Genomic DNA, 27,944 nt, shown 5'->3' on the forward strand with positions numbered 1-27,944 from the left:
TTGCCCTGATCTGTCCTGAAGATGAGTAGGTATGCGATCTGTCAAGTGCTGCTCAGCACCGTCCCTGGTTTCAGGGCTGCTCTTGGAACCCCAAACTTTAGGGTATGGGATGGCTTTGAGTTTTTTCAAGGTGCATCCTCAAATTATCAAGGGACTGTAAAGAGCTGAGGAGAAAAAAAAAGAAAAAAAAAAAAGAAAGAACAAACAACAAAACCCTGAGTAAGGACCTGTAGAAGGTGGAATCTATATCCTTGCAGGTGCTATGTTGGTGCAACAATTTCAGGATTTGGCATCCTGAACCTGGATCACACTCAAGAATCATTGGAATGGGCTGCCCGAGGAGGTGGTGGAGTCACCATCACTGGAGGTGTTCAGGAGGAGACTTGACAGGGTGCTTAGTTGCACAGTTTAGTTGGTTGGGTGGTGTTGGATGATGGGTTGGACACGATGATCTTGAAGGTCTCTTCCAACCTGGTTTGTTCTATTCTAATCAGATATATGAACAGGGAGTAACTGTCACTTAAGCACCAATGGTGCAATCTCTCCCACTGTCCAACTGGATTTGGAAATTTGCCTGTGGCAGTTTTAACCCAAGCACAAACCAGAACTCCCCTTGGTTCTGTTGCAGTGTTAAGACCTCAAGGTAGCACTCAGTAGCAGCACTAACACTTCTGGAGTTTGTGAATGATAAGTGACAGAATAGGACAGTTGTCAGTCAAGGCAAATGCACTAATTTTGCAGTAATGGCATTTATGTGACCTGCCCCATGTTTTACTGGAGTCAATTTAAAACAAAAAGGATGTAAAAACTTGCAGTCATACAGTTGGTTGAATCCTGTTTCTGTTGCCTATCATTTTGGCAGAAACAATACTTTCAGTAAAAAAGAATACCCCCAAATTATTTGAGACTTCACCTGCCTAGGTGGTTTTAAAGAAAAAAATGCAGGAATTCACTAATAAATAAATTAGTTTTCTGCAGGCAGCAAAATCTTTCTAGCAGAGCAAAGGTATATGGAGTCCCAATTGTGAGTTTACTACGGAAGATGAATTATTGGGCCTTCTTCCACCAGAAGGTTGTGTACCAGAACTATACTAAGCCTCTATCCCCAAACCTGTCAGCTATAATTATCCATGGGGCATGTTTTCTATTGCAGTATCAGTGACCTTGCCTGTAATTATTCTTCACAGGGGAAGCTTAGTTCAGTCCTCCAAGTACTGCAGCAACTCTGAACAAAAATAACCCAAAAGTCCACAACAGGAAGCGTTAACAATGGCAGGATTACTGGCCACTGTGTCACCATAAAACAAACGAGCAACCGAGCAGGAGTTGAGGGGAAAGTAGCACCATTAGGTAGCAGGAATGACTGACCTACGAGAAAAGATTAAATGATGATGAAAGGGTGAACAGAACAACTGCTGCAAATGTTTGAAAGAAGAAACCATCCAGGACAGGGAGGGATTCTCTAAGTTGCTGCCAGGAGTTAGAGTAATGGAAAGAAACCAATTAAAAAAAAAATAAAATGCAGCAGTCACCATAACTGTTTCTTTAACTCAAAAAAGAAACCCAGTGCTTTTGTCCATATGGAAACCTTGCCCATTTGTCCTGTTTCATTCTTCAGCCATATCTCCTGAAGCACGGGACTAATGCTTACAGTTATGTAATAGTGCAATACTGCTGAAGTATTTTAGGCTAAGGGAACTATGCCAACATCTTCCAGCTCCGGACAGGTTCAGAACCTCATTTCTTGAGGTGCCTCAGAAAGCCTCAAGGCTTCAGCTGAGGAAAGCAGCTCTGCACTGCAAAGCACTTAACCAAATGCTTCTCTCAAATGATGAGCTTAACTCCCACTGCTATAAATCACGAGTGACTCCCAAATGAAGAACCTAATTCTGCCCTCAGCAGTCCATGAAGCAGTAACACATGAAATCAGAATTGCCCACAGCTCTACACAGCAGACCTTCAGTCCACATCCCTTTCCAGTTAATAATTTTGCAGCAAAGCAGCTGTGCTGCTTCAAGTTGCATTTGTTTCCATTAACTCCCCCCCAGTGGGCTTATATATTTGTGTTTCTTTGTTTACATATTTGTGCTGCCCCTGAGGGAATACAGACGCTGTCCCTAAGGTTAGAGGCAAATCATTACAAGGCAAGCACCTCTGTCTGATGCAAAATGTGTCCTGTCTCTTTGTTCCACCAGAGATGTAAAACTTTCCTGGAAATGTTGGACAAAAGTCCCTCCAAATATGTGGTCTCTTTCACCAGCAGTTTTCAGTTTGTACTTTTTGGATTGCTGGGCCGGATGTTTGTGTTTTCAATTGTCAGTCTTTGAGGTACTTTTCTATTGTTAATGCAATCCCAGGCACTTTACAGCCTGGCCTCTTCATAGTCCTTCCACGGCCTAGTGCATGGAGTTCAAGGTCTTTCCATAACAATTTTTGTTGTCACCCTCCAAACCACGGTCCAGTCGCCTGCCAGCTCGGGGCCAGCCACTTGCGGCTCCCCATCACCCTTCATGACTTTCCATGGCGCAAACTATACACTTCGTGGAAAACGCGTATGCCGCATCTGTCCAGCCAGCCCCCACCTGGCAGCTCCCTCAGGGCACCGCTGACGACCGCTCCAGCCAGGGATGCCGCGGGCCCTCCCGGAGGCCTTGTCTGTCGGTTACCATTAACGCCCCTTTCCCGCCCGGCCTTCGGAGAAGCGTGGGCGGGAGAAGCGCAGCCGTTCCGCCTGCCGCGCCGGACTCGGCGCGCTCGGAGCGCTGCGGCCAGTGGGGCCTGTCCCGGCCCGGCGCCCCCCGGCCGCCGCCGCGTGCGTCAGACCGGAGACGTGGCCCCGCGGCGGCGGGGGGCGGAGCGGCGGCGGGCGGAGCGCGGCTGCGGGCAGCCTCTCCGCCCCGCCCGGCCCTGCCTTGCCCGCCGCGCTTAGCACCGTACCGCATCGCGGAATGATCGCACCCGGTTGCTGCCGCCCGTGACCCCACGCCCCCCGCCCGGACGCGGACCAGGTAGGCGCTGCCGTGCCCCGCCTGCTTCTCCCCGCACCCTCTGCTTCCCGCGCCAGGCGGAGCCGCGCCGAGCCTGGAGCCGGGGTATCGCTGTGGAGAGGGGAGCCCTGGGGGATGTGCGGGGACAGAGCCGCCACAGGGCTGGTACTGCGTCCCCGCGGGGACCAGAGGCTGGCCCGGCCCAGGCTGCGGGGCGCTGCTCTGCCCGCTGGGGGCATCGGCTGTGCCACCCCCGTCCCTGGGCAGCACTAGGGTATCTAAACTTTCAAAGGGATGGCCGTCACCTCTTCCTCTGCGGAGGGACGCGGGGAAGTGGTCGCGATGCCCACCCTCCCAGCCCCCCACACTCCCCCGCCATCACACTGCATCCCCTGCCGGGCGGGGCCCCCCCGCTGCCGGCCGCGGCACTCGGGCGGCTCCGAGGGTGTCCCGCAGGGCGGCGGCCCGGAGCCAAGCGGGGCTTCCCAGGAGCGGAGTCGGTGGGGGCTGGTGAGGCAGTCGCCGTGGAGACGGGCAGCTCGGGGGAAGAAGCCCTTGGCGGTGTTTTCCCCGAAAAAAAATAAATCCCCAAAGCGCCTCGCATTACGGGGAGGCTGCGAGCAGGACGGGGAGGCGGCGATTCGGCCGCGCTCGCACCGTGCCTGCCGCCGTGCAGCGCGGATGCGGGGAACGTAGTCTCTCCCTGGAGACTGCGCGAAGTTCCCGACCCCCAAAGGGTCTTGGCGGGTCCCTGCCGGGTCCCTGCTGCTGGGTGCGGAGGAACGCAGTCCCTGGCGGCACTGCGAGGTTCTGGCGTTCGTGATTCTCTTTATTAAGAGATTTTTTAAAATCCCAGTCCTGATTTTAAATCGGTTTATGAACAGCTCTGCCTTGTCGCAGCATGCTGGGCGGATTTGTTCCTTATTCACGAAATGCAGTTTGTCCAGTTCACTGGAAAGAGTTGACCAAGCAAAATGAGAGGCTTATGAAAGACTGCTGAATGTATCCTGATGGAATTTCATTAGGATGGAAACATTTAAAAGTGAGGAATTCTATTACAAAGATAAGCATGGGGGTCTTTTACAATGTTGTTTTACTTTTGGAATGTGTACTTTCTGTGAGGAAAGACTCAGTATTACGAGCAGCGCTGTTGGGAGACAGAGGCATGCACATGTTTGCTCCCATAAAGCACTGTAGGCTTGAATGATAGTGTGGGAAACTGGACAGGTAGTAAGGTGCCTTACAAGACAGTGAAGAAAAAGATGGCAGAGTTGGAAATAGTAATTCCCAGTTCAATCAAACACACCTACTTTGCCCTCCCCTCCTGTCCCTCCCCGTATATTGGATCTGCTTTTATGATTCTTTTTGGTGTGATGAAAGCAGTCAGGAGGGTGTAGCATTCAGTCACCTAGGCACATTTTCCTCCTAGAAATGCCTGTTTGCCCCTCTGGTGCAGATCAGCAATGAGAGCTTGTATGAGCTCAGTTCAGAGCTGATCCCTAGTTTTAACCTGGCCTTGGATTCCTGCTGTCTCACAAGTGCCCATGCCCAGGGGCTGCCAGCGAGGCACAGCAGCCTAGTGCTGAGCACCTGCGGTTTCTGAATCATTTCCTTTTCCAGTTGCATTCTGAGTTTGCTAAATATGTGGCAGCCGTGATGCTGTTTTCCTCCAGTCTGAATGCTAATGGCCTTCACTGGAGGTTTTATTGTAATGTAACTTTGGTTGGTTTTTTTGCTTGTTTGTTTTGTTATTACTTACTTTTGTAATCAGTTTTTAAAATAAACTTTCTGATGGAAAGCCTAACATTTTAGTTACTTTGTGTGTCCAGTATTGGAAAGGGCCAGTGCTGGTTGTTGGTGAAGAACAAAATTGGAGACTGATGAATTCTTCACACAAATTCCTTGCCTCAATGCTTGGTTATCTTGCAATCAGTTCCTGTACCACTTTGAGTTGGTTTCCTGAGGCAGCTGCATCCCACCTCTGTATCTGATTTTTGAGGCTCACAATAAGAGGCTTTGATGGGAGTGGGGGCAGCATCCGGGCTGGTCAGGAGAGAGGGTTTTAACAGTATTCAGGTGGCCTTAGCCCTGGAGTGAGGATACAGTAAGACCCGAAATAATGAACTGGGTCAGAGAGTGCTGGGAGGAGCAGTTCCCTTGATTGTCCATTGACCTCACTTGCAACTGGCAGAAGTGGCCTGTATTCACCACCAGAAAGGCACTTCCCAGCCTAAGCCTTTTTGAATGCCGTGGGAAGTAGGAAAAATTTTTTAAAAACCCAGTTACTGTTCAAACAATTCACAATAACAGGAGCTAGAGTTTAATTTTACAGGATTTTTTTTCTCCTTGAGAAAATGCAGTGAAAAGATACTGCCTTCATTGTCACCGAGTTATGAAAGGCAGGGCAAAGGCTGTATAGTAAAGAAAACCCTGAAAATGAGACAATTTAACTTAGGGAAGAGGAAGAAAAAAAAAAAAAGAAAAGAAAAAAAGCCCCACCACAAGAGAACTTCAAAATACTTCCTTTAAAGCCTTATGCAGTAAAGCAAAGAAGCCATTCTCCTTCCAAAATTATTTGTCAGAAGAATGTAACAAGTGTTGGATTTCACATGCTCAACATAACAGAAACTTTACTCTTCTTCGTCCTTTAGCTGTTTGCCCAGGGATGGTGTGCAACAAAACTGATGCAAATTCAAGATTTAATGCAATGGGTTTCGTTGGCATTTGTGTTTCTAAGATCTCTTTCTCATTATGAAGATACTAGGTTTGCTTCACCATCTTGGACACGTGTGGACATTGCTCCATTGCTTTTGTTCATAATACAGGGCAGGCATTGCTGTCTTCCTATCCCAAGGCAAGCAAATGTCTTTAAACCTGACAGACCCTAGATCAGCTTTCCTGGTCACTTACATTTTAGTCACTGACACAAGCAGAAAATCAGACAGCATAGATTTTACAGCTGTATCATACCAGAGTGATAGGCTTGGACCAGGGTGACTTTTGTAGGTATTTTCTCCAGTATGGAGGTTGTGTCCACTCTGTTTCCATCTCCCATGAAGGACTCTGTTACAATGTAGTGTTTGATTAGGTCAGATTTTAAAAGGTGGGATAGTGCATTGTATGTGCTTTGTACATTTTCATTTGATTGGGAGAATCCTGCATTAAGATGCAGTGGATGATTTTTTCTTGGCCTTAAAGGCCTCCCCTGAAGCACAGAATGGCACTGTTCTCTGTGGAACGTGTCTGATGCTTCAGTCACCGTGAGCATACGAAGTTCCATTGAATATGAAACAGCATATGTGAAAACATTTGATCCTGTAGACACATTAAAAATGCATTTCTCTCTTTGTTGAAGTAAACTTTAACTTTTCCACTGACTTTTAGGTGAGCAGCATCCAGCCTTTTATACCAATTTCAAATCCTTGGCTATACTATGATCTGCTGAAAATGGAGATGCTAGCACATCCCCCTTCAGTGGCAATAGCACATAGTGATTTTGTATTAATGGGAATCCAAAATTCAACAAACCAGCAATATGACTGTTGAAGTACTGAGAACACTTCCAATTTTATTTAATAATAATAAACCAGGTTGGAAGAGACCTTCAAGATCATCGTGTCCAACCCATCAACCAATCCAATCCACCTAAACAACTAAACCATAGTACCAAGCACCCTATCAACTCTCCTCCTGAACACTTCCAGTGATGGTGACTCCACCACCTCCCCAGGCAGCCCGTTCCAATGGGCAATCACTGTCTCTGTGTAGAACTTCTTCCTAACATCCAACCTAAACCTCCCCTGGCGCAGCCTGAAACTGTGTCTTCTTGTTCTGGTACTGGCTGCCTGGGAGAAGAGACCAACATCCACCTATCTGCAACTTCCCTTCAGGTAGTTGTAGAGAGCAATAAGGTCACCCCTGAGTCTCCTCTCCAGGCTAAGTAACACCAGCTCCTTCAGCCTCTCCTCATAGGGCTTTTGTTCCAAACCCCTCACCAACTTCGTTGTCCTTCTCTGGACTCATTCCAGCAAGTCAACATCCTTCCTAAACTGAAGGGCCCAGACCTGGACACAGTACTCGAGGTGCGGCCTAACCAGTGAAGTGTACAGGGGCAGAATGACCTCCCTGCTCCTTTTATTACTACCTGTACTACTTCCTGTACAAGATCTGTGGAAATTTTAAAGGTACAGCCTAAAACTACCACACACTGAAAGCAAGATGGGAGCTTGCTCTGGAGCAGAGCACAGATCAAGCTCTTCCTTGAGTGCGGCAGTGTAAGGTCCTGCTGTGCGTGTGATTTACGGCAAAACACAACAGCTCAGAAGTGCAAGTTGATGTCAGAATGCAAGTTTGGTGTTCTGAGTAAGCATCATTTTTTATTTCATTTTCCAGTCAGTGTGAATGCTTGATGAGCTGTCTTGGGTAGATAGTTGTCATGTAGGCTTATAGAGCAAGATGTTCATAGACTGTATAATTGAAAAGACCATTGTTAAGTGTACTGTGATTAGAGTATTTGCGCTTTGCCATCGTTTACCCATGACAACATGATTTCAAGGACTTGTAGATTTGCAATAGTGTGATCAAAACCACTACTCCCTCATCCCCCCAGGAACTGCTTTCATTCCACAAAATTTAGGCTTGATGGAAACAGCCTTTCTTTTTGTTTTATGATGCAGTAAGGGAATTTTTAATTAAACAGGTCTAGAGCCAATCTCTCTTTGGTAGGCTATGTCTGGACACTGCTGGAAAACTCCGACAGAGATTTTAGGCAGATCATAGAATCATAGAATTGTTAGGGTTGGAAGGGACCTCAAGGATCATCTAGTTCCAACCGCCCTGCCATGGGCAGGGACACCTCACACTGGATCAGGTTGCTCAGAGACACATCCAGCCTGGCCTTAAAAACCTTCAGGGATGAGGCTTCTACCACCTCCCTTGGCATCCTGTTCCAGTGTCTCACCACCCTCACGGTGAAGAACTTTTTCCTAACATCCAATCTGAATCTACCCATTTCTAGGTGTTTTTTTTCTCATTCCCCCTAGTCCTATCATTACCTCACACCCTAAAAAGTCCCTCCCCAGCTTTCTTGTAGGCCCCCTTCAGATACTGAAAGGCCACAATAAGGTCTCCTCAGAGCGTTCTCTTCTCCAGACTGAAGACCCCAAACTCTCAGTTTGCTCTGGTGTTCCACACCTCTGAAGTTTATTATCTTTAGAAGTCATCTTACATGAGTAGTGATTCTGATTCTGTAGCTGTACATGTTTGTCTTCAAGTATGTGTAGATCACATCCATTTTATATGCTTGAACTGAATCTGTCTTAGTATTTCTTATTCTTTCCGGAATGTGGAAGAGACTATGAACTTCATTGTTGGGAATTTTTGTCATAAAGGGTGGTTTGGAAGGAAGAAAATTAATCAACTGTGTTTCAGGCTGAGAATATCTGTATGTTTGTCCAGGAATTTTGGGATCTGTGTTTACAAGACTACTGTAAAGTTTAGAAAGCTCTCTTGTGTACCATGCAAGCAGGAGCAGAAAAGATCCTTTATATGAAGAAGTCTCGCAAATCATGAAAGCAGGCATTTCTTTAATGTTTTTGCCTCGATCAGTGCATTAATGAAAGAAAAATTAACTAACTTTTCAGATGGTTGAGCTGCTTAAGACTCCAAATGGACCCTTTGTACTTCCTGTCCCAATTAGGAATAAATTTTTAATTATATCAGCTGAACACTTTTTTTATTATGAGCACTTGTATTAGCCTGAGATTTCTGACTGTTCCTTTAACAATGAGTGGCACTGGTTTGTGTATTATTGTCTGCCCCGTGGTATTCTATGTCATTCTTTCTGTCTTCATTATCTGAGTATGTTAAATAAGTGTTTGTGGAAAACCTGGTGTAACTTTGATTAAAACATGATGTGAGTTTACTTTTCTCAATCATTTAGATATATCTCAGGAGTACTAAAATACCACTTACTGGATAGTTTCTTGCTCAGTGCTTTGATTTGCTGATAAAGGTTTTCATTTCCATTAAGAACGCTTTGCAGCTCTGGAAAGAGGGCTGGCAGCTTGAGCCTTGATAAACTAAGAATGTTACTCCCAGAGCTGAAAAATGGTAAGTATTGCCTTTGAAGTAGTTTTTGACATGGGGATGTGTAGAGTGTAACTTTTCTTTAGATTTGGACTCGGCAAAGCAAATCTCCACACAGACCTATGTGCTTGGTACAGGGAGAACTTCTATCAATTTCATTGAGATTTTATCTGGCAGAATCTGGCCCTGAACATTTTTTTGTCTTCAGTCCAACCAAGTTGAAGACAAACCACTGCTGACAATAGGAAGTCTCTTTTGGTACGTAATACATGAAAAAATACTATGACTCAACTGAAACACACAGCAAGGTTATTTTCTGGGCTGTGTTGCCAAAGCGTACTTACTGTATGTGTAGGTGGAAATTGCAGCGTGTATTTTGAAAGGCAGTTTATTTAAGTTACTTCCTCTTTACGTCTCCTCCTTATGTCTCCTCTGAGTTCAGGCCTTTGAGCTTCCGTTGCCACAGCAGAGTGGAGGAATTCACCACCACCTCTAACTCCACTACACTACCTTCCGGGTGTTAGGCAGCCAGGGGGGTAACCAAAGCCCGAATGTATGCTGGATAATTGGCAGTATGGATCTCAGAAATTCTGGGGGAAAAGAATGGAAAAGGTTGAGGTGTTCAGCAAGTTTCTGGAAATCTTTTCAGTTTTCTCAAGCAACTAATTCCCCAGTGATTCATTGAAGTCTTCCCATGGTTGCGCACCTGCAGAGCCAGGGCACTGGAGGAGCTTGGTCACAGCAGTTGGTATAATGGAGGGCAGTTTTTCAGTAGCTGGGTTGTGGCTATGATGGAGTTCATGTGGCACATTCTAGCCTTCACCTTTCGGTGCACCTGGAAATGAAACCCTGTTTCTACTCTAAATGGCTATCAGGCAGAAGACAGCCTACTCTTGGCCAGTGTGCTTTCATCTGCACTGGCACAGGTGTAGCCTCTGTGAAAATCACACAGGCTGCACACACCTTTTGTAGTTGAGGGTGCTGGAGTAATGTCTTCTGTGGGCTGATTGCGTTTTGTCTGCTCCTTAGATTGCAAACTAATACCAGCTGTGACACTTAATTTTGGTCATGTGTAGTATAAAATCAAATTAACTCCAGTGGCTTTGCAGGGAAGTTTTTATGTGCTATCTATCAATTTAGACTGGACCACTGCAGAAAACTGGAAAAAAACCCATAAGGTTTTGTAGTATTACTCATTCATATTTCCCACCAAAGGTAGCAAAGAAAGTAGATATCTTTCAGTTTTGCAGCTGGAGAATTGGCAGCATGTTAGTCAAGGTGCTGTGCCCAAAGCAGGAGCATAGGGACCCCGTGACCGGGTCCCAGTGGGGACTCCTGACTCATGCTCTGATGTTCCTACAGGCCACACTTCCTCACCAGACTCAGCCTAAAGAAGATGAATTTGTTTTAAAATGCAGTAAACACATGGACTTTTTAAAATAACTGTTTAGATGCAATGGTTTGTTTTTAATGGCTTTCCAGTTCCTTAACGTGGGATTTATGTTTGGGAAAGAGCGTCATTTATTTGTATTTCTGACTTCAGAATCATGGCATTTTATCCTATGAAAATCTCACTTATGGTCAGTGGAATGGAAAGTAACCCATCATGTTTGAAGAAGTGGCAGCATGTGATACTTCTGTCTTCTGTTCCCAAATAGCCAGCATTCAAAGTAGTTTTTCCAACCAAAACCTTTTGACAGGTTTCTGTATTAGGGTTTTGTGTGGGTTTTGTTTTGTTTTTAAATTACAGGAAACAGCAAAGACTGTAAAGCCTTAGCAGGGAAACTGGTCTGCTGAAATGCCTCAAATACAGGGAGAAGTTAGTAGAAGGTTTCATGCTGTGCTATGTTACCCAGGGACTGGCAAAGCACCTACACTTACCTGAATGCTGCACATTTTGGTCAGTGCAAACATATAGCAAGGTAATCACCCAAACTAAATGTTAGGATACCTCAGACGTATTTCAGTGTGCATGCAATGTGTGTGAGAATACACAGATAAGGAAGGAACATCCACCTCTTGGGAATTAGGAGTTGCTAATTCCAGCCCTTATCATCTTATTTCCCCCTTAGTCTAATCTCAGTTTTCCAGACTTGGTGCCTTGTCCCTGGATCCACTTTTAGCCCTCTCCTGGTTAGGTGGTGAAATGAAGCAGGTTTGTTATCTGTGATCTGTGGTGCCAGCATGGGCAGTGCCAGGATCTGTGAGGGGCATGCTGAAGATGGACTGTTCAGCTGCTGAGATCAAAAGACACATGCAAACCCACATTTTCCAAGGGTTTATAAAGTAGTCAGCTGTGGGCAGCTGTTCACAATGCAGTGAAAACTGCATCCGTGATACACAGGCCAAATTTGGAGGCATGGAGGGATCTGGAAAGTTTAAAATAAAATCACAAGTTGCTTCCCTAAGTTTGTTTCTAGAAATGGTTTGAATAATTGTTTGCTGTATGTTAATTTAATTTTAGTACTGAAAGTACAGATTTGGCAAAGTTATAATCAACAAAAAATATTGCTGCTGGTGGTAGTACCAAACCAATTTTTGTGCCAGGCTGTGCGTATCAGATGCAGCTAGAGGAGACTGTGGCCCTAAGCCCTGGGGCTCTGCCTAGACCAATGCTTTTGTTCAAATTGGGCATTTAAGAATTACCTGACTGTAAAACTCCTGTATTGCCCTCCTTATTTAAGTGTCTTGGTGTGCAGTTCCCAATTGGACCAAATGAATGCAAAATTCTGCTTTTCAGTGCAGCCTCAGGCCTTGTGTTGAGAACATAATTTGGTTGACTTCAGCTCCTGGCCCAAGGCTGCAGAGGCTAGACAGCACAGAACCACCTGAAAATTGACTTTGGTATTCATGCAGAGTAGCAAGTGTTTACAATCAAGGACTGCAGGCTGTGGTGTTCACAGTGCACGGTGTCATGTCCTCTGCAAAGCAAAACCCACTGGACCGTAGCCCCTGCACATTTGGCCCACAGCACTCAGGCTTGCCAAGTCCCCGCTAGTAGATCACAAGCTCATTGCATATTAAATATGTGTTGTCTTCTGTTCCTTTAATGAAGATGAATATGCAATAAATCATGTGTGGGAACCAACCCAGAGACCTACTTGCAGCACTATTCCCAAAAGGCATTTCATAATTTATCCTAACACATACAGTATGTTTAAAACAGCCAGGGGGGCGGGTTTTGCCTAGCCCAGTGCTTGGTCCTTTCAGTAGATCTCTGATGTGAAAGAACAAGCAGTCCCAGTCTGAATTGTCCCTTGGGACCCTGCAGTTACCAGCCCAAGGCTCCTCATGCCAAAAGGAAAGCTCCTTTCCTATGGGAATGTTAAGTTTGCCTACACCTGTGGCTTGGCAAACAGCTCCGACAAGTGCCAGTCTCCTGCCTACAGCACACAAAGCAGCAGTGATGTCGCTTCTCTGTCGCATGATGGTCAGCAAATCACAGGGACAGGCCTCTGGGCTTTGCTGGGTGAGGAGGCCATAGCTGGGGCACAGGCTGGCTGGTGTCAGTTAATACCAAGCATTGCCTGTGAAAGGATGCAGACCAGTAAGCAGCTTTCCCAACAGCATGATACAGGCAGCCTAGCAGCCATCTTGCTGTGGTTGGGATGGTGGTGGGAGCTGCTGGAAGTCTGATTTGGTGAGGAATGCACACCAGTGGACTCACCACTGGTGAGATAAGGGCAGGACTTCCCAGTGATTTCTCTACCTTTTGCTCGGTGCGCTTTTTTGAAATTGCAGCATCTCTACAAACTGTGCCTTAAAAGCTGGGGTGGGGCAGAGTGGGAGCAGTGGGGCAGCTCTCACCAGTAACAGTTTCCTCCAAAAGCCTACCCTCCAGTTCTTCTGAGGGCTGGTGTCAATCCATGAACTTGTGCTCCCTAAAATGAATGAAGTTATTCTGTGAGAATCTGCTTAAAAATAGCAACCACCACCTAGCAATAGCTAAAAGCTTTGGGCTTGGCAGCTGCTAGAAGCTAAAAGCAGTTTTATAAGCAGAGGGGCACTTCTATGAGTATTAATACAATTTTTCTTTGTAAAGCATCTATTAAGGTGCAAGATGAATACAACTTTATGAGAGGGTGCACCATGCACCTCAGACAGGTCGAGTGTGTAAACTTCTATGTCCCCAAGTGTCTGCCTATGTGGCATGGTGGACTGTCTGACTCTGGCCCCTCATGTGCTGCTGCGAGGCTGGTCACAGAAGTTAGTGGTCAGGAGGCTGTGGGGAGTAGCTTGCAGTGCCCAGGATTTTGCTGACTACTTTGTGACAGCTAGCACTGCTGGAACAATGGCAGCCTGAGCACATGGTGCCATGCCTGGGGAGAGCTGATCTGTCAAGTTGGTGTTACTGGTGGAGGTAGGGTAGCTACAGCTGGAAACTCTGTTTGTCAGCATCTCTGTGCCCATTCACATAGGGGCCCTGCAGACATGGTGCTGGTGGCTTAGGTTTGGCTGCTGCCCAGCAGCCCTGGCTGCACTGCTTGGCCTCAGGGGCACCAGTGCTGCAAAGGCCCATAAATCCCACACGCTCCCTGCCTGAGCATCCTCTCAGCTGCCAGTGAGCAGGAACTTAGTGAATTAATTTCTTTTCTGTTCTGCAGTGCACATCATGTGGGCTGCCCAGTTTGTAAAACATTCCAAATTTTCTCTTTAGCCACACTGGCAAGAGCTGTCATTGCTTCCTAACAGTCCCCAGTACTTTCCTTTATTCCCTCTGATGAAGGTCAATTGCTGAGAAGTTAGTTTGTTCCACAGTGTGGCCATTTCACAGCCATTATGTGATTCAGTCTTTTGATTTATTAAGTCTAATTTGTTTCCAATATTTTCTCTCTGGCTTGGATCTATTTATTCTCCATAACTCTTTTAGGTCACATTGACTTGTTGTCTCACTTGAAATTGCCCATGCATTAGCTGATTCCTGTAGTTAGTTTTTCTGCTGGGGTAAATATCACATCTTCCTTGTACCTGGATTTCAGTATTTCATCTTACTATGTATTCAGTTTCACTCATTGAGTTTTCTATATGTCCTAGAAATTGTAAAATAATAATAAATTTAGTAATTTCTCTCTCCCCAGTCTTTGTTGGGTTTGTTTTGGTTTGGGTTTTTATTTGTTTGTTAGGGTTTTATTTAATCTGGCAAACCTTCAGCATTTTTCTGCAGCACTGCTTGCATTCAGTACAAGTTTTTTTTAGTCCACGTTCCTTTTTATTTCCTTCTAGTAGCTAAATACTCGATTATTTATCTCATGTACAGTTGTTTGGGTTTTTCCCTCTGGAGACTGAAGATTATTCAAAATGCAAGAGAGAAAAAAGAGAATGAGTTCTGATTTTAGTTGGAAAAAATCCAATATTTAGAGTTCAGAATTCCCAAAGTAGGTTAAAGTAGTATTTAACATAAATCAGACTCCACTTCTCAGCTGTGATGTGTTGTGCTATTAAATAGCATTTTGAATATGAGTGAATTGAAATTATTAATGCTGTCTTATTTTTCACTGTTTGGAATGTTGAACTCCTTTTCCTCTATCTCCATGTTCTAAGAAGAGATCTGAATCTACAGTAGATGATATGCTGTCCCAGAAATTACTGTGATTTGACCTGCAGTGTGACTTTTTAGCATCCCTGTTTTGATTTGTTTCAATTCATGATTGACTGAATCACTTTCTTCAGTGCATGCCTGGTTTACATGTGGTTGTAAATGAGCGTGGCAGTGGTGTGGCTTTGAGTGTAGCACTGGGAAGAGCCAGACTCCTAGCCACAGCCAGGAAGGGGTTTTCAGGTTTGCTCTGAGCCATCTGGACCTGCTGTTTCTTTTCTGAGACCTCAGAGCCACCACTAATGGATGTTCTTTCAGTCACTGGACAAGCCAGAATGGGAAAGAAATTAGAGGGGAGAGTGAGATAATAAAACCCAATATCATGTTATTCAGTTCTACCTGCAGATACCAGCAGCACTGGTAAGCCTGGGCTACTATACACTTCTTTCAAGCATTTTCTCTTTATTGCTAGTGCAGCAAGGGGAGAAGTATTACAGGTTCCCCAGAGGATGCTAGAAAACCATTATCCTACTTTTTCATGTCCAGTCTTCTTGTGAATGTCTTTTCTACCTCAAGTTACAAAATACTGCCTGTCATTAGACATTTTGGGGTTATTTCCCATTGCTCTGTGCACTAGTACTGCCATCATTCAGTAACAGTCATGTTCTTTTTTCAAATTAAAGGAAAGCATAAGTGGCAGGTAGATTTTGATGTCTAGTGTTGGACTGCAAACCCTCCACCCTCAGAGGTGGGTTTTCTAGCACAGATCAGAGAGGCTTGCTGTATGTGGATCTCCCTCTGTTTGGCCCATTAACCAGGGTAACATTATGTGCACTCTACTAATGAGGAGTCACGCTATGCAATCAGCAGCCTCTGAAGGGGAGCTTGTATTTGCAGTGCCAGAAACCATCTGCCTTCATCTAAATACCCCACACAACACAACACTTAGAAGATATAAAGCAAATACATAGTTCAACAAAGATCCCTAAAAATACAGAGTGAAACCTATCATTTGCAAGAGCCAAATTAATTTTTGGTCTTAAAAGCTGTCCCTGCACAGTAATTTGCAGGATAGTTTCTAGTTGCTTCTGCTGTCAGGTTCTGCCCCTGTTTCAGTACAGCTGGCTTTCATAGCACCATGGCCCAGATACACAGAGCTCCTCACATGTCTAACCAGTGAGGACTGGGTCTCTGCATGTTTTGGTGCATGTGAGCACTCCTGTTTTCTCAGGACTCTCCACTGCTGGGAACATGACTCTGCCTTACTTGACACTCAAATTGTCCATACTTTTGGGAAAACCTTACAAACCTCTAGAGGCTGTGGCATCAGAATGTGAAAGGCCCTCATAGGCCATTATTAAAGGGGGGGAAACAAAAAAAAAAAAGTTGTGATTTAAAAGCAATCTGTTGATACGTATTGTTGGGCCTATTGATGGCTTTCCAGCCAGCTAACTGGCCTCAAAGCCTGATCTGACAGTGGTATATGTGTTACAGAGCTTTCAGAAGGGTTGTTGCATGGCAACTGATTAGTTAACATTTGTATTAGTGTATTCCTTTAAGAATGTTCTAGTTTTCAATGCTTGACAGAAAAATTATGTTTTAAAGCTTGCCAACAGTCATTGCCAGTCACCAGGAAATAAAAACCAGGAGGGCAATTCCTTGCCAGTAGCAGTGAAATACATATGGGTATGGAAGAGTGATTGGTGCATGATGTTCTTCAGCTTGGAGCTGCCAGTGGAGAGTCTCCTCTCCTGGAGTTCAGCTGAAGGAGTGTGGGGCATGTAGAGGTGCATGGGGCACCTCTAATTTATGAGATCAATTTTCTTTTCCCAGTGTGTCTAAAAGAAAAGGCAACAAAGGTTTGTTCCAGTAGCTACCCTAGCTGCTCTCCGCTGTAGAGATGTATCTTCCCCAATATGTCTACTGAGCATTTGCAAGACAGGCACATAAAAATCAGAACTGTGGCTCCGGACTGCATGCACTCATAATGAATGCTGCATTCCTTCACAGCCACCGCAGCAATTCAGGTCTGTTTGCATGGAGGCTGCTGAGCCTCCAGCCTGGCTGTGTGAAGTCAGGCTTACATTGCCATTGTTTTCATTGATAGCCTATTCATTTCCGAGTGCTCAGAGGATAGTCCGTGTTCCTCTTGGGGACTGACAGGCATGTGAAAGGTGTGTGCAGTTTCATCTGGCATTGTGGTGTGCATCCCAAGCCAACATCATGAAGTTTAGCAAGACCCACTGCAAGGTCCTACATCTTGGTTGGAAAATTCCCAAGCCTCAATATAGGCTGGGCAGTGACTGGCTTGAGAGCAGCACTGAAGAAAAGGACTTAGGGGTACTGGTGGATGAGAAGCTCAACATGAGCTGTCAGTGGGCACTTGCAGCCCAGAAAGCCACTCACATCCTGGGCTGCATCAAGAGAAGCGTGGCCAGCAGGTTGAGGGAGGTGATTCTCCCCCTCTACTCCACTCTGGTGAGACCCAACCTGCAGTACTGTGTCCAGTTCTGGAGCCCCTATTAAGGGAAAGAGATGGACGTGCTGGAGTGTGTCAAGAGAAGGGCCGCAAGGATGATCAGCAGGCTGGAGCACCTTTTCTACAGAAACAGACTGAGAGAGTTGGGGCTGTTCTGTTCAGTCTGGAGAAGAGAAGGCTCTGAGGAGACCTTATTGTGGCCTTCCAGTATGAGAAGGAGGCCTACAAGAAAGCTGGTGAGGGACTTTTTTAGGCTGTTGGGTAGTGAAAGGACTAGGGGGAATGGAACAAAACTAGAAATGGGTAGATTCAGATTGGATGTTAGGAAGAAGTTCTTCACCATGAAGGTGGTGAGACCCTGGAACAGGTTGCCCAGGGAGGTGGTGGAAGCCTCATCCCTGGAGGTTTTTAAGGCCAGGATGGATATATCTCTGAGCAACCTGATCTAGTGTGAGGTGTCCCTGCCCATGGCAGGAGGCTTGAAACTCAATGATCTAGACCTTCCAACCCTGATGATTCTGTGATTCTGGGGACAGCTTGTAGAAGGACAAGAGGCTAAGAGAAATAATCTTTTGCCTGGCCAAGTAGTGCTTAAAGCAACACAGAAAGGTTTCAACACAAGAGCAGAGCAGGGAACAGGGTCTTAAGAGTTTTTATGCTACTCACTTAGAAAGCTGCAAAGCTACTAACCCAAGTTCATTTACAGATGTCACCTTGTGCCTTTGGGGACAGTGGTACCTCCTGAGGATGAGCTGGGCAAGCAGAGGCACAGCAGTCCCTGAGAAAGTGTCAAAGTGAGCATCTTCCCACACAAGTATGGCCAGTGTAGTGAGTCAGTTATAAATTCTTGGGATGGCTGTATGCTTGTGATGGATTGCAGGATTTAGGGCCTGAATCCTTCCTTGCTCTGAGTGAACTGAATCCTTTAAGTCTGTAGACACAAGAGTATCAGCAAGCGTGTGTTTCTCACCAAGCCTGTGCACAGCTGGATGGCACCAAACCCACACTAATGGGTCCCAGTGTACAGCTGGATCAAGATTATAAACTCTTCCAGTATTAGTGTGATATGAAGTTAACGTAGTGAGCATTTGTGGTGTTAGTTGAAAGAGAAATATTGTAAATTGTTTGGGGGAGTATTTTTGTTGCATTCCTGTGTGAGCTTATCTTTCCATCATATCTTACTGGGGAGTTTCAGTATGGTTTGATCTCATGGATCCAGGTACACAGTATGCTGTAGGCATTAAAATCAGCTGCTTTGCCTGTACATGCTCATGTGATAGCTGATTTTTCAGAGGAAGTGATAATGTAAGCTTAGACATGTGAGGTGAAGGTAAAGCAACTTGCACTTAAAACATAGTAGATTTTAAAACTGCAGTGACTACGCACACAAATATTCCAAAGCATCCCTGAAATCACTATGGGGTGAATGAAACATGATAGTTAAAAGGGCCTGTGAAATTTGAATGTAGGGCAAGTGTTTTAGGCAGACCTTTGAGATCAAGACTAATGTGTATAAAGCTGAATGACTTTCTCTACAGAATAGGATGATTTTCAGGGATTCAGAAGGCCTCACTGACCCATCAGATACATCTGGAGGCAATGCAGAGAGTGATTTGCCGACTTGCATGGACAGGACCCAGGTTCTACTTTCCCTTCCTCACAGGAGCTGCAGCGGGGCAGCATGAGCATCCTTCTTCTGAGGCAGGGCATCAGATGGACCACTTGGGTGGTAGATGGGAACTTTTATGCCACATCCTGGGAGTTTCATTTCCAGACAGTTTTCTCAAACCTCACAGAAGTACTTGCTTTTACAGACAGAGCGGGTATGGGCTGCAGGAGACTGAGCAGCTGGTCTTGCTGTTTTGCAGGAAGATGATTCCCGTGACGGAGTTCCGGCAGTTCTCGGAGCAGCAGCCGGCATTCAGAGTGCTGAAGCCCTGGTGGGATGTGTTCACGGACTATCTCTCCGTTGCCATGCTGATGATCGGTGTGTTCGGGTGCACATTACAGGTAAAGCAGATGGGACAGATGCAAGGGGGTGCTTGGGGGGTGCTGGAAGAACAACGCAAAGAAGGATGCTGCAAGGATGGCATTACATCTCGTTTCATCTCTTGGGTTCATCATGAGCAAAGACAAGATTTACTGGTCTCCGGAATAAAGCTGTTTAGGTAGCAACATCAGGGCGGTTGTAGCCAGGTGGGGGTTGGTCTTTTCTCCCAGGCAACCAGTAACAGAACAAGAGGACACAGTCCAAAGCTGTGCAGGGGGAAGTTTAGGCTTGATCTTAGAAAGAAGTTCTTCACAGAAAGAGTGATTGCCTATTGGAATGGGCTGCCTAGGGACGTGGTGGGGTCAGCGTCCCTGGAGCTGTTTAAGAAGAGACTGTTTGAGGCACTTAGTGCCATGGTTTAGTTGATTAGATAGGGTTGGATGATCAGTTGGACATGATGATCTTGGAGATCTCTTCCAACCTGGGTGATTCTGTGATTAAGGTCAGACCTTTACCAGCTGTAAATGAGCAGTTATGTAAGACTCAATGGAGCGATGCCAGCTAAGAGAAGAGCTGTTGGTTTGTGCCTCAATGCCTGTTTTCACCGCAATTTGGCATAACAAAACACATAATCAGCTGAAGTTCTTATTTGTTACCACTTTTCTGTTAAGAAGTTTGAAATACAACTTTTTTTAATCTCTTTTTCTTTATTTAGATGATGTTAATATTCTTGCTGCCCTTATGCTTCAAAGAGATTTTAAATGAATGTGCTTATTTTATTAACATCACCCACAACTAATTTTATGCCTCTTCCATTCCAGAGTATCTCTGAGGATGCTTCTATGTAAACAATTGACATTGCTGTCAATCGCCTTTAGTTACATTTAGCTAAAGAGCCAAAAGCTGAAAAGAAATGTAAAGTACTGTTTGGGATGGACTCCACAAAAATAGAAAGCTGGAGTACTAGTTCAAACATGAATCTTAAGTTTCCTGGCATAACTTAGAAATAGAGCTAAAGGGACCCAACAACTTTCAGGGGAACTTGCTCGCTTGTGTGGCCCAAGATTTTCACATCCTGTGTTCCAAATTTCATGTGAAATCATCTGGAGTTTTGTAGTTTTAAATGTATTCTCCATTTAAAATTACGATGTCCATGTTTAAAAATCTCTTTTTATGAGGCTGATTTTTACATTAGTAGCTAAGTGGTTGCTTAAGCACACAGAACGGACCATCTATTATTTTTAACTTCACCTGCTTGTTTGGAAAATAATATGTGGAAACACTGTAAATATAGGTTGTTTTTTTCATTCTAACTTATTACCAAAGGCATGAATTCAGAGTGTAAGTAAGGGTGTGTATTAGAATAGCATTCACCAGCAAGAGTTTTTGACATGTCAACAGTTATGGCACTGATAGTGCTCAAAACATATGTGGTCTCATCTCACCATCTCCCTGCACCCGGGTGGATCATCAAGGTGCATCTGATGTTGGTAGCTCTTGTTGCATACCCTGTATTTAGTGCTTTCCACAGCCATGATCTCAAAGAACACATCTACACTACACATGCATTCTTTCTTTGGGCGAATCCTGATTAGTCATTCAGGGTAAGGAGCAGAGCTCTTTGGTTTATCACATGGAGAAGCATTTTAAATTCAGACATATGGGGAGCCTTGCATTGAGCTTAAACTGTTATCCCAGCTTAAAGGTGATTGGTCTCTAAAGGCACTCTGACCTCAGTCTAGTGAGATGGATGGCCAGTTTTTGTGTTGGGTTTTTTTGTTTGGTTGGGTTTGTTTGTTTGGTTGGGATTTGGTGGTTTTGTTTTGTTTGGTTTTGAGTTTTTGTATTGTAGACAGATTTAAGGACAGAAGTCCAAAGCTCCTTTTTCTCCCCTGGGTGCGTGGTATGAGGACTCTGTGTCCGTGTATGTGTGTAAGAACTGAGTAAAATTGCCATCAATTCTCTGTCTGTATTAAGAATGAAGATTAATAATGTCCCAGGATAGATATGCCCATGTCAGCTTTTTGTCAGCCATTTTTGATGTGATAAGACACCACAGTGTGAGCATACAGCCACATGAATGCAGTTATGCTACTTTCAAGCCAAATCTATTGCTGAACATCATGTAGCCAAGGTGAATACACCTGAGAAGAACAGTCTGTCTCTGGAGAGAGCAATGCAGGAGATCTCTGGTCTTTTCTGGAAGCACTGCTCCCACTTTTCCTTTTACTAGATTATCTGAATGCCCTCTTATTCAAATTACGGAAAACTAACCATAGATGAAAAGAGGTGACCTAGTTGTGGCATATAGAACAAGTGTCTTGTTGGGAACACTAATAGCACAGACAGTGGGACCAAGTGCCAGGCTGTGGGGAGGAATGCCTGGCAGCTGGAGGAACTCCAAGGACAGCTACCCATTGGTACTGCCAGCATTGTTTGTACATTAGTTTAAAATATATCTTTTTGTGTGTTTCAGGTCATGCAAGACAAGATAATATGCCTTCCAAAGCGTGTGCTGCCTTGCCAGAACCAATCAAATAGTTCAAATGTGTTTAACACAATCCCAGACACAACCCCCATTCCTCCACCCAAGCCATCCACCCCTCCAGCTACAGTTGAAATGAAAGGACTGAAGACTGATTTGGACCTTCAGCAATACAGCTTTATAAATCAGGTCTGCTATGAACGTGCTCTGCACTGGTATGCCAAGTACTTCCCTTACCTCGTCCTTATACACACGCTGGTCTTCATGCTCTGTAGTAACTTTTGGTTCAAATTCCCTGGATCAAGCTCCAAAATTGAACACTTCATTTCAATACTTGGGAAATGTTTTGATTCTCCCTGGACAACAAGAGCCTTATCTGAAGTGTCAGGGGAAGACTCTGAAGAGAAGGATAACAGGAAGAACAACATAAACAAGTCTAATACTGGTCAGCCAAGCGCTGAAGGAACTTTGGTCAAGACACAGTCTTTAAAATCAATCCCGGAGAAGTTAGTTGTGGATAAGGGAACACCTGGGGCATTAGATAAGAAAGAAGGTGAACAGGCCAAAGCACTGTTTGAAAAGGTGAAGAAATTTAGGCTGCACGTTGAGGAAGGTGATATACTCTACGTCATGTACGTTCGCCAGACTGTACTTAAGGTGATTAAATTCCTTATTATAATTGCCTACAACACAGCACTTGTCTCAGAAGTTAATTTTACAGTAGTCTGTAATGTTGATATCGAAGACATGACAGGATATAAGAATTTTTGCTGTAATCACACAATGGCACATCTGTTCTCTAAACTTTCTTACTGCTACCTATGCTTTGTCAGCATCTACGGCCTCACATGCCTTTATACACTCTATTGGCTGTTCTACCGCTCGCTGAAAGAATATTCTTTTGAATATGTTCGGCAAGAGACAGGAATCGATGACATCCCTGACGTCAGGAATGACTTTGCTTTTATGCTTCACATGATCGATCAGTATGATCCTCTCTATTCCAAGCGGTTTGCTGTCTTCCTGTCTGAAGTCAGTGAAAACAAACTGAAACAGCTGAACCTAAACAACGAGTGGACTGCAGACAAGCTGCGACAGAGGCTGCAGACGAACTCCCATAGCCATTTGGAGCTGCAGCTTTTCATGCTCTCTGGACTACCAGACACAGTTTTTGAAATTACTGAGCTGCAGTCATTGAAACTTGAGATAATTAATAACGTAATGATACCAGCAACCATTGCACAGCTGGACAATCTCCAGGAGCTCTCTTTGCACCAGTGCTCTGTGAAGATCCACAGTGCCGCCTTGGCATTTCTGAAGGAGAATCTCAAGATCTTGAGCGTCAAGTTCGATGACATCAGAGAACTTCCACACTGGATGTATGGCCTCAGAAATTTGGAAGAGCTGTATTTAATTGGCTCCCTGAGTCACGATATTTCCAAAAACATTACACTGGAGTCTTTTCGGGAACTTAAAAGCCTTAAAGTTCTTTACATAAAAAGTAATTTGTCCAAAATCCCACAATCTGCAGTTGATGTTTCAAGTCACCTGCAAAAATTGTGCATCCATAATGATGGCACGAAGTTAGTGATGCTCAACAACCTGAAGAAGATGGTCAATCTGACACAGCTGGAATTAGTTCATTGTGATTTAGAGCGCATACCTCATGCAGTCTTCAGCCTCCTCAGTCTTCAGGAATTGGATCTAAAGGAAAACAACCTCAAATCCATTGAAGAAATAGTAAGTTTTCAACATCTGCGAAAACTGACAATCCTAAAGCTGTGGTACAACAGTATCACATACATTCCAGAGCATATAAAGAAGCTCACCAGTCTTGAACGACTTTCCTTCAGCCATAACAAGATTGAAGTTCTTCCATCCCACCTATTCCTATGCAACAAAATCAGATATCTGGATTTGTCTTACAATGACATTCGCTTTATCCCACCTGAAATAGGAGTCCTGCAGAGTTTACAATACTTCTCCATTACTTGCAACAAAGTGGAGAGTGTGCCAGATGAACTATACTTTTGCAAAAAACTGAAGACTCTGAAAATCGGGAAAAACAACCTGTCGGTTCTTTCACCTAAGATTGGTAACTTGGTAGTCCTCTCCCAGTTGGATATTAAAGGCAATCACTTTGAAATCCTCCCTCCTGAGCTTGGTGAATGTAGAGCTCTGAAGCGGACCGGTTTCACTGTAGAGGACACCTTATTTGAAACGTTGCCTTCTGACGTCAGGGAACAAATGAAAGCTGAATAACTTCTCACTGAGTTTTACAGAAACAACGCTTCTACCAAATAGCCTGTAGAAACTGCATACTCCGAGTATGCACTTAGGCTTGTCATTATTTTCTTTCCCTTTTTCAGACAAATCCTTTCTGTGTAAACAAATTTGGACTAAGGAGTACATATATTTTTTAAATAAAAGTTTCTGGTATTTTTTCACTGTTCTATGATATTTTTTAAGTTTGTTTTGCCCTGAGAACAAGGGCCTCCCTAAGTTAATTTTTACAGGTAAAGGTAAATGGTTTTATCTACTGACTTTTTTTCTTTTTATCATTATTATTATTGTTATTTTTTTTTCCTCTTTTGCCTAATCCCAACAGGGAAACTGTGTTTAAGCTGTATACTTTGGGTTGCATCATTTGTAACAGATGATTATATTGTCTTCCTGGTTATTGGTAACCCCTTAGGACGTGGTCTTCAATGGGTGGTGCTGCCAGCATTGAATGCATTATTTCCTCTCTTCTTCAGTGGCAGTAGAAGGTGTTCAACATCTTAAAAAATCAAATCTGGGTTGACCGTGGTTTTTTATTTATGACATGGTTTTCTCAGATGGTCTAAGCAAGTGAAAAAGATTTTTTTAAAATGTATTTTAATGGGTGTGAGGGAGGATGCAGAGCTCCTTCAGGGCCTTTTGGCAAGTTCAGCTGAGCTGTGCATTCACATACCATGCTGAGCAGGAAGCACTGACTGCCGCCTCCTCTGTGGTGCAGGAAGAGTAAGGTCACAGTTCACAGAGGAGTCAAGACTGAAGTGACTCATGTTGAAGGTTTTCCAAAGGGACATGGCTGCTATCTTGAATAGAAGGGGTGCATGGAATTCACTGTGCTGGAAATGTCAATCCAGCAAGATGAAACACGGTCTTGAAAAATCCCCATGCTCCACTAAGCCCCCCATCCTGCGAGGGAGCAAGTGCCCTCTGCCCCCCTCAGTTCACATCCCTACCAGGATGCTTGACACATTGCAGGAATGGGATCCAGAACAAGTGCAATCATGGTTAGTTTCTAAAGCTCTGACAAGGAAATAGCATCTAATATGTTCCTTAATTGAACTTGGGTCTCATACAACCAAGCTCAGCACAGGAACATTTGTAGATTTACAAAAATGAGAGTAAGTGAGTATGTTAACTTTTCAAAAGTCTCAACCTACCAGAGGACAGTGATGAAGGCTCTGTTTTCATCTCCCAGCTAGTAATTAAATCAGAAATCATACAATTGGAAGTCTGTTTTTTAAATAATGTAGTAATCTGTAATGTTTATGCATCGGGTTGGGAAGTTGTTTATTTACTCCAGCCATTTGTTTTCTTTTAGAGAGTTTTCTTTTAGAGATAACTCACATGCTGCTCACAAGATAATTTAAGCTAATCAAATACTACCATATGATAGTAAAATATTCTCATGGGAGGAGAACTCTTTGTCCTATCCAACAACACTCAGATGTAGGCACAGGATAGGTGCTTTGCAAGAACGTCTAGGAAAAAGTAGTTCTTTTTCTAGGGGCCAACACCGTTCATAAACTGCAGAGGTTGAGTTGCTGATTGTTGAAAATCATGTAAAATAATTGTTTGATGACTGTCAGGCTGGTTGGTCTTAAATGTTTTCTAACTGCTATTGTGTGTCTTGAGCTACAGTTAGTCAGTTCTTGAGCTTAGTACAAAAGCATACTGTTGTTTTAAGAGTGATTTATAAAGGTGGGGAGACTAAAATGAGAATTTCCTCGTTAATCCAGGGTGTGCTATGCAATCTAGTATGTGGGCTTGCCACACTACCGAGCCTGACTTCTTTTTTGCGCTTGGCTGTGTTCCAGAGGAGATCCATGTGATAATCAAAAATGGGTCAGGCATGAAGGAATCAAAGCAAGCTTTTTAAAAGAGATTTTAGTGACTTCTGTTAAAAGAGTTGTAACTGATGTAGCTATTGTGAGAGCTGCTCTTACTCGTGTGTAGAATGCACTTACTGGAACAGCTTGGCAGTACATATACTCTAAATGTATTTCACTTTGATGTAATGTGAGGGAGAGAAATGCTTCATTGATCATATTAACCTAATTATGTAAACCAAAGTGCTGTTGTCCCTGATGAATGTAAACTGTTTAAAATGTCCAAGTAATTGGTGGAGCTGTACAGTTCTCTTACTTAGATTTGAAATATGGGATTACATTTAAAGTTTGGGGTTGGTTTTTTTAAACAGATCTTTATATTCCTACATGTAGCATTTTAAAGCCCTAATTTATTTTGCGTCTAATGTTGTTTCATGTGGAGTTTCTGGTCTGTTTTCTGAGTGGAAGTTATGCACGCCTCGTAACTGAAGGTTGGAGACTTGTTCTGTGCCATTTTTGTAAATATATCGCTTAGGGGATCATGTGCAGGAGATGGGGGTAGTTTGTTACCAATTGTACCAGTGCAACCCCTCATGTGGACACAGTTACATGAGCATAAAGTGCCTTCTGCTGGCATATCTTTATTCACTTTGATAGGAATAAACTATACTGGTGTAAGCACTTTTGCACTAATAACTGTATCTCCTCCAAGGGTTTGGATCTCCTGAGACAGCTCAGTCAAACAACTCACTGCCACCAAAAAGGGGCAGTTCTCTCCTCCCATGCTCCCTATTCCTGTCAACATGTTCCAGCTGCTTCTCTTGTACCTGTACTGGTCTGGTGCTGGTTTGATCCCTCCACAGGACAAACCAACTTGTTAAACCAGCTAAAAAGCCAGTGAAAAAAAAAAAAAAAAAAGGGATTGATTTTTGTGCTGGATTAGCTCTCTCAAGGACTGGATAGACATTAGGGTGGGAGTTGCAAGGGGACAGGATTCTTCAGCCACAGCCCCAGGCAAGGAGATGGTGGGACAAGTCACTTTGGAGGTGCTGAGCTGTTTCGTCAGTTCCTTATCTTGCCGAGCCACATGCTTGGAGAGCTGTGCTGTTTTATCTGTAGCAGGGTTAGGCAGCATGGCTTTTGTGAGTAGGCAACCCTCAGGCTCACAGTGAACGATAAAATATCACATTACTGTTCATTGATTAAACTTAATGAAACAAACTCAGGTAGCTGCACTGTTGACTTTTCTAAAGTTCTTACTGTGTAGAGTCTGTGGGGTTTATTTCCCAAACCCCCATTACAGTATTTTTAGAAACATGTCGACTAAGAGAAGATTGTTTCCTAATTCTGTGTGACATCCAGGAAAATCTGTAAAAGTGCCATATTTACTCAGTGATTCATGTACTGCTCATATGTATATTCACATGCATTGCATACTAGGCTTTTCTGTGACCTCTAGTATTTGACTTAGACTGAATGGACATTTTGTGGATAATACTTTTGGCATGGTTTATGTATATATATACACACACACAAAGAGTTTATATAACTACTTGCATTAATCAGGTGCCTCACAAGTACAGCAATTTCAGAATTCTGGCAAGGCATTTTTACATTATTGCTTAAACATAATGCAAATCTTCTGTATAATGGAAGCAGAGATGAGAAAGTGAGTAAAAAATAAGGTGACAACCTTAATAGAATATCAAGCCCAAAAAACAAATCTACTTTCTGATTAAAAGCTGGAGAGGTGCATCTCCCAGTTTGTCAATTTGTTTGTGCTGACCTCTTGCATCTAGCCTGCCCAGCAACTTTCTGCCAATTCTGATTGGAAAGCGCCTGCTCCAGGTCTCATATCACGTTTTTAGCACTCCCAATAATTCATGTGCTTAAGTGGTGACAAGTCCTGTAAGAATGCCAAGGAAAGACTGAAATTTGACCAAATGGACAAACTTCTAATCTGTGTAGCAAGAATCTTAATATAATAACAGACCTGCATAGTGCTGCCTTGCTATATAGGACACCCAGAAAAATAAAGAAAAGGAAATAAAATGCTCTTTTGTAATAACGAACATTGTCAAAGTGCAATGTGATTATTTGTCTGGGAAACGTTTTGTTTCTGGGTTGAAGATCAAATATAATTTTCTTTTGGGTTTGATCCCTTGGGAGGAAAGTCAGGAAAATATGCTTGAAAAAATATCATTAGACTTGACAGGATTTATAGCCGCATGGTCTTGCTTCCATCCCTGCACTCTGGCAGCCAGATCGATGGCCAGC

General features: G+C 43.9%; 1 protein-coding gene across 1 annotated transcript; it reads left to right on the forward strand.

Annotated features, from left to right (window-relative positions):
- The first annotated feature begins 2,855 nt into the window (after positions 1 to 2,855).
- On the forward strand, positions 2,856 to 27,739 carry LRRC8C (leucine rich repeat containing 8 VRAC subunit C). The gene is made up of 3 exons (XM_068141222.1): positions 2,856 to 3,008; positions 18,958 to 19,099; positions 21,556 to 27,739. The coding sequence occupies exons 2-3, from the start codon at positions 18,962 to 18,964 to the stop codon at positions 23,824 to 23,826; spliced, it is 2,409 nt and encodes an 802-aa protein (XP_067997323.1). The 5' UTR covers positions 2,856 to 3,008; positions 18,958 to 18,961; the 3' UTR covers positions 23,827 to 27,739.
- The last annotated feature ends 205 nt before the right edge of the window (positions 27,740 to 27,944 follow it).

This window comes from Melanerpes formicivorus, unplaced genomic scaffold, assembly GCF_026170545.1.
Source record: "Melanerpes formicivorus ecotype bairdi unplaced genomic scaffold, bMelFor1.0.p_v2 SCAF_7, whole genome shotgun sequence".
NCBI lineage: Eukaryota > Metazoa > Chordata > Aves > Piciformes > Picidae > Melanerpes > Melanerpes formicivorus.